Source organism: Hipposideros armiger, unplaced genomic scaffold, assembly GCF_001890085.2.
Source record: "Hipposideros armiger isolate ML-2016 unplaced genomic scaffold, ASM189008v1 scaffold_1740, whole genome shotgun sequence".
In the NCBI taxonomy this organism is placed as follows: Eukaryota; Metazoa; Chordata; class Mammalia; order Chiroptera; family Hipposideridae; genus Hipposideros; species Hipposideros armiger.
Genome location: NW_017733090.1, coordinates 72,197 through 80,047, shown reverse-complemented (window position 1 = coordinate 80,047; position 7,851 = coordinate 72,197). Strand labels below are relative to the sequence as shown.

The 7,851-nt window shown below is 35.2% G+C and overlaps 1 protein-coding gene across 1 annotated transcript; it reads right to left on the bottom strand.

The window, feature by feature from the left end:
- Positions 1–6,350: 6,350 nt before the first annotated feature.
- Positions 6,351–7,849, bottom strand: LOC109378103 (selection and upkeep of intraepithelial T-cells protein 8-like; the record flags this gene model as incomplete). The annotated part of the gene is made up of 2 exons (XM_019634569.1): positions 6,351–6,632; positions 7,534–7,849. Coding segments are annotated over 2 exons (598 nt in total), but the record flags the coding sequence as incomplete, so codon positions are not given.
- Positions 7,850–7,851: the final 2 nt, after the last annotated feature.

Here is a 7,851-nt window from a genome sequence, read left to right as displayed (position 1 = left end):
GTCGCCATGTATTGTTAAGACACCTGGACATAACAACACTGTTGCAACAGCGGGATGCGGTTTTAACTAAAATAACTACACATTCTTTTTGGCTTCTGTAATTTACTTTACGTTTAACCCCCACCTTATAAAAACTCTACCCACTGAGACCTCGGGACTTTTTTCTCCTTAGTCGGAGGGGCAGTCGCTGAGCTCAGCTTAATAAAATCTTTGGAACTTTAAACTTTAATTTGACATCCAGCCTTTTATTGATTATCTGGACCCAACAAAACCACTGGCAGCTGTCATAGCAGCTTCAGTCCTGGACACCTGCAACAGTCTTGTGTTGGAATTTGGTTGTCTGAGATGTCACCCAAACCACTGATCTCCTGGTCCTAAACAACCCACAGGAGAAAGATTTCCAGAAAAGGAGAGCTGCCAAGGGAAAGTCCACAACTACTGACCCGCTTACCTCTGTTCCGGAATCGCAGATAAAAACTGATTATTATAGGAGAAAGAACTCCAAAATACAGTAGTTGAGGAAGACCTGAGTTCAACCAGTGAAGGCAGTAAAATTTGGACTCTAGAACACAGAAAGTTAGAATTAATGAACAAAGAATGCAAGAATCAGGGCATCATTAGCCCAAGGAAAATTATCAGAAAAAACATAGTCATTACCCTATGCCCACTCAACCTAGGTAAGGTTCACGATATGCAATTAGTTTGTGGGTGGTGACGGGTGTGGTAAGATTGAACTGTAGATATGTAGATAGATATATATATATATATAAATATTTGAGATATATACATTTGAGATATATATATTTGAGATACATATATATTTGAGATACATATATATTTGAGATATATAATATAGCTTTGAGATATATATATATATATATATATATATATATATATATGTATATGTTTGTGTTAGAGGAGTTTCTTTTCCTAGTTCTCACACCTAGTTCTCACTAAGCTTAGCACAAGATTAATCTGGCTGGGATGGGGAAGGGGACTGGAGGAAGGTCCTAGAAATATTTATCAGATTTCTGGGGATCCTGAGGACTGTGAGACTGGACACATGTAGCTGTAGTGACACAAAAATAGTTGTCTTGTATCCACTGACTCTGAGCATACTTACACCCCTTAGCTTGAATCCCACTGTCAATGAGGGGCTCATATCTACAATCTAACAGAGATCACTAAAGTGTTTTCCTGTGTATTACTAAAATAATAAAATACATATCAATTTACTCTGATTTATATCATTTTCCACCAGACTAAAACAACCAGAAACAATGAAATATTGGGTTGTCAGAAAAGTCATGATGTATTTTTCTATGTTTTTTGTTGCAAAAATGCATCCTGACTTTTCTGATAATCCAATATAATGCTTTTTAATGAAGCTCAGTTGAAGTAAAAGTATGATCTCCAGTTTTTAAGACTTTCATGTGTAAGACAGAAAAGAGCTATTTATTTAGATATAAATGTTAGATGTCAGGTATTAATAGATTTAATTTCCAAAATGAAGAAAATTCCCTTGATAACTATGCAACAACCTGATTCATTATTTAATAACCTCCTCGGCCATTAGCATGTGCAAGCAGAAACCTGAAACTAAATACCGAAAAGAAGCAAAAGATTAGAGCATGAGAACTGGAGTTAAATGTATCTGCACTCCACGTTGGCTTTGCCACTTACGAGCTATGTGAGCCATGACATCCTCATTTTTGCACAGTAACAATAATACCACTGCCTTTTAGGATTCATTTATATGAATTCTGCAAAATGATTATCACAATATCTAACATAAGGTAGGCACACAAATACGGTACCAGGTTTTATGGATTAGGTAGGACAATGGGCACAATGGATTGCAACTTCTCCTTTGATTCATCTCCATTAAATTGTCTACTCATCTCCAGGTTCACATCCCCCACCCAGGAGTGTACTCAACTGTAGATGATCGATTTTGTTTGGTCGTAGGTTGAGAAAAAAATCGTTCTAAAAAATGTTCCATGTCCTTGTACCTGATGGGTCACTGAATCATTCAGTGATACTTTTATTCAATAGGGTAATATCATTCAGCTGTAAAAGCAGAGGGAATAGTCTGGTTGTAAAGGACTCCCTGGTTTACATACCTATCTCTTTTCACATTAATATTGTTCAAGTCCTTGAATGGAGGTAGTATCTTGAAAATTTATGCAATCTATGTATTTCCTACTTCATTTTGCTTGAATAGACTTACTTAAGAGAGAAGGCACTCCCCTGGGGGCATAGAAGTAACTGTGGATCTGGTCAGCTCAGCAGACATCAGTAGTGATCTCAGACCTCACACCATATGGGGAAGCTCATAACTGAGAAGTGAGCAGTTCAATACCTCTAAAGTCAGAAACAAGCCCTAAGTCTTCCTATGTAAGGCTTGGCAGTGGTGGACAAATGTCAAACAGCTTCGTATAAACATCCCATGTAACTTAGGCATCACATTAAGAGAAATGACTTTAATGATCCCATCCTCATTGCAGCAGTTACCTTTTTTTATGAAACACTGACAGAAAACGAACAAAATTATCCCACACGGAACTGAAACTAAAACTGCCATCCAAATGGGGTGTCGTTCAAACAGGTCATCTGAAAAACAGGGCGGTGCAATTTGAAGATCAATAAATCCACAACATGGAGCACCATTGGTTTAGGAATTGTGCTGGAAGTAAAGCAGGAGTCCCCCTCAGGTCCTGCATTTTCTTTACATTTTGTATTTAGATTGGGACTAAGGAATGAGTGGAGCTGTTTTAGTGGCTAGTATAGAGCTTGGGATTGAGCTTGTTTTGGGGATAGAAGTTAAATTGAGACTACAGTGGATTGAAAGAAGTCCCTCTCTTGCCTCTTACTAACATTCCAGTACAAATGCTTCCTGGTTATGAAGCAAACAATCAAGCAGAACTCTGGACACCATAACTCATGCTGGTAGTTGAGCAGCTCAATGGCTGTAAGACAGTCTCAGAATGGTCTCTAGTGAGCTCCTAGGGTGTAAAGATAATGGAGACAGATAGGTCTCTCTTTCCTTTCAAGCTTTGCATTTTTTTTTAATAAGGTCTCTCTAGTACAGCATATTCCATTAAAATGTTTATTGTTTAATTTTTAGCATTTAACTTCTACTCCATATGATATTTATTTCTGTATATGGTTGTACATATGAGTTTTTTTCCAGATGTATAGTCAATTATTGCAAACCCATATAGAAACTTTTTCACCTTTTTGTTAATGCATTAAAATTCATACTTTATAATTTCATATGCGTTGTTTCCTTATGATTTGGCTCTCTTCTCTTTCTACCCTTCCTAAATGTTATTATCGATACAATGGCCGATTCCTTTTACAAAATAATATTCTATGATCAGGAATTGTCAAAAATTATTTAACTCTTCACATTTTCATAATCACTTTATGATTTAAACACATTCCAGACAGAAATTCTTTGGAGGTCTTCAAAAAAGTTGGATAAAGCAATTTCCAAGTTAGTATGGAAGAATGAATATCTATAAATGGCAGGGAAAAAGTTTAAAACAATAAGGAAGACTTTCCTTTATCAGATAAAAAACTAACTATAATAAAATGATATATTGATTTTGGATTATTTTCATTTTCATGGAGGTAAATTCAAAATTCAGTACACCTTCACAAATATTTGTGTCCTTGTTTGGGCTTTTAGACAGAATACATATTGTTTTTCAGGTAGGTTCTGCATCTGCCTGTAACTCTATGTATTTTATGGCTAATGCTAAGCATATGTTATTTTTCCCAGATTTTCCTTTGGGGATTTACCTCTTATTATTATATCCCTATTCTAGTCTATAATTAAGAATATATCTTAAATATTTGTCTTCTGGTTGCATAATTGCCTAAATAATATATTTGGTACTTTTGAATTTAGCAACATTATTTTTGATAGTTTTTTTTAAAAAACAAAGTTTACCATGAAATGTTTTCATAGAGTGAAAGTTTATTTTATGTTAAAATTTAAAATCTGTAATAATATTAGTGAATTAGATAAAAGTCTGAGAGCTGTATTTATTAGGATGTGAAAAATTATAACAATATTGCTCATATAGTCCATGAAAACCTTTTATTCCAAAATGTATTATTACATAACCCAATTTTAAATACTATTCATTTAATTGTATCGAATATGGCTCTTTTTCTAAAATATTGTGCTTATTTTATAGCCTATTCCAATTTGTATCCTATATGAAATAATTGAATTTACCTATATAATCTTTATAAATTTGCATAAGACACAACTATCTTTACTGAAACTATAAGAAACATTAGAAAGATTAAAATAGAAATTACCTTTTATCATTGATAAAAGAGAGATCAAAATAAATACTTCTAAATATTGCTTTTTGCCTGTTGTGTTTCTATTCTTCCTATTTCTCTCCCTACTCCTTTTCAGATACTTTGCATGTTTCTCTTAATAATCTAGAGGACATCTAAAAGGTGAATGCTCTAAAATTCAGTTGTCGGGTTTTGTTTTGTTTTCTCTGTTCTCATTCCTGTTGTGATCTTATACAGTTTCACAGCTGTAAATATTTTTCACAGGTTGAAGACATTCACATTCCATCTCAAGCCTGGTCTCCTCCACAAAGCTTGAAACTCTTATATCTAACTCATAGTCAAAATTTTCCCTTGCAAGTCTTATATGCATGGTCTTAGCTCTAAGATATGCTCATCTCACAGTCGTACACTTCTCAGTACATGAAAACTTATCTTTCATGACACAGGCTCCTAACCTTAGAATCATTCTTTATTCCTCCCTTTCTCTTCACATATTCATCCATCAGTAAATCTCATCAGCGCTACATTTAAAATATATATAGAATCTTGTCAGTTCTTACCATCTTTTCCTCTATAGCTATACCTATTTCCCAGATCATTGTTATACACGCCTATCTAGGCAGGGTAACATTCTTTTTTTTTCTTCTTTCTTTCTTTCTTTCTTTCTTTCTTTCTTTCTTTCTTTCTTTCTTTCTTTCTTTCTTTCTTTCTTTCTTTCTTTCTTTTTTTCTTTCTCCAGTCCATGTTCTAATACTCCAAGAAAATTGGAGAGAATTTTTAAAAGAAAGACTTATGCCCTCAATCAGCCTAAAAAGAGATTCCCTGAAGTGACATCTGAAGACACAACACTACTCCTGTAATCAACCTTGATTTCTCTGCATAGATGTTAGCCTGGCATATCTTTGTCACACATAGGACATAGCCTTTTTCTCTTTGGCCTTTGAGATCCACCCACCATGCTTCTGAGGACTGATATAATGACCAATAATCATAAAACCTGTGCTTTAGTTCCACATTTTACTTATTATTGGTTTGATTGGTTTTTCTTAACATCTGTCTACCTATAAATGGCCATGATAATCTCTCCCTACTGAATTTTCAGGAAGTTCTAAAGACAGTGGTAATACTGAATAATACATGATAGTAAGCAAAAATTTTTGGTTCTGTTAATACATTTGAGAGTCACAAAAACCCATGAAGTATGGTTATAGCCGTTTCTAAGATGAGAAAACCATAGTTAGGAAGGTAAATGACATCCTTTAAGTCACTGAGCTAAAAACTTGTTAAGCTTACACATAAATCCTATGAATGTAAAGAGGGCTCTATAATAAATCAGTGACCAAAAGCGATCTCACAGAGTGATCTGATCATAAAGTTCCAACTGGGCAGGTCATGTTGGGGAGTCACACCCCAGGTCTATAACTGCTTTAGTAAAAAGTTTATCTTCACCCTAAGGAAGCCCTGTCCATTGTTCTTCTGCATCTAGATGAAAACACCTGTGAAATGCCAGAGTAATTCTCTTTCTCAGACCCCTACTGGGGTAACCATCCTGAAGGGAGTACATCATTGTGTTCACTATCCTATAACCTAACGACAGAGATTTCCCCGGCTTGCTTTTTCCCACTTTCATGTAATGTTTCTTATGTTCCCTCCTTAATTCCAAACGTATAAAAATAACTGCAAAACTGTCATTCTTGGGAGCATTTGAGATATTGCTTTTTGGCATGTCCTCAGTTTGGCTCAAATGAGCTCTTATAAAAATTCTCTATATATTTGGACGTTCTTGTGTTGACAATATTCTGAGCTTGTAATGAGATAATGGACCCCAAGTACCTTTAAAGCTGTAGTGTGTATTTCAGTTATGGGCTGTCCTTATCCTTCTTCTAAGTTTTTTTATTCTACAGCCCTCATCTCAGTACCTGACAATATCTGTAGTACCAGAACTCATAACATTATAAAGCTTTTTAATATTAATTATCTCATTAATTTTATGTTGCTTTATTGACAACCAAAGCTTGCCAAACACTTACCAGCTAAGACGATATTTGTCTGTTTACCTTCACCTATTAGAGGGTTGCAAATGTAGCAAATCATATTGCCCTGTGATTTGTTTCTGAGGAGAAGAGTCATCTTCATGTGGAATAATCCGGCTCCATCCTTCGAATAGGATTTTGATGAATGTGGAACTACCTCTCCCTTGTTGTCTCTCCACTCCATCTGGGGCTGTGGGAACCAGCCTCCTGAGTCACACTCCACCATGAGCCCATTGGCGCCAGGAGCCTGAACATGGATCTGTGTCTCTAAGCCTAATGCTGGATGAATGAGACAGAAAACAAGATAGTTATTGTACTGAGGTTGCATTGAAAGTTGAAAGAAAAACAGTCTCATTAATCTTGTATTCTGCAATATAAGAAGGGGTAATACTCAAATCCACATCTAAGCAACAAGTTAGACGAGCTCTGGTCACTCAGCACTATCTACTGTATTTTGCCATGTGTAATGTACTCCCATGTATAATGCGCACCCACGTTTCTGGCCCAAACTTTCAGAGAAACAAAATCATTCGTTTTAATTTTTTAATTCAAATTTTTATTTGTTTACATTTAAATACTTGTTATTTGTATTATAAAGGGATTTTAGCATTTCCTTTTAACGTATTATGGTACAAGAAATTTTACATAATAAATACTGACAAACCACAAGAACACATACAAAGTATAAAAAAATTTATGTACCAGTAACTAATTTATGATATTTACATATTATAGAACAGCAAGAACTCTTCCTCATTGTAAGTTCATCATAAGTTCAACAAAACCGATTATTGTATCCCAGGGTATTATTTTGCATACGGATATCATTATTGATTTCTAGAGTTACACTTTTAACACATAAGCATAAACAAAACAATTAAAAACATTTATATAGATACAGAATTAGTACTACCCATGTGTAATATGCATCCTTATTTTTTCCCTCACAAATTTGGGTAAAAAAGTGTGCATTATACATGGCAAAATATAGTATTCACTGCATAGTTTATTTTTACAGTAGACATATGTGATTTTCTTGTTATTTTTAATACTTGAGATACATTATAAAATATTTTTAAAAGACAAGAAATAAAAAGAAAAAGATTGATATAGTTTCCACATAGTTAAGCTCATGGAATCATAAGGCTATTGGTATGCAGTGTTCCACCATAATCCTTACCTGCTACACTCAGGTTCATGCTGGCCACATCATTGAAGTCACTGTCCTTAAATGAACACTGGTATGGTCCATTATCAGAAATGCTGATGTTATGAAGTCTGAGAGTCACTCTGCCCTCCCCAATGGCCTCTTTCACAAACTCTGTGCGGCCCACATATTCTGGGGCAGCTTCTCCTCTCACTTCCTGGCCACCTCTGTAGAGGTGAACAAGCTTGGACTGGCCACCCCTGAACCAGCCCACCTCCATGTGTTGTGCACTTCGTGGTGGGGACAACTGGCAGCTAAGCTCAGCCTGTCCTCCTACTGTAGCCACCAAGT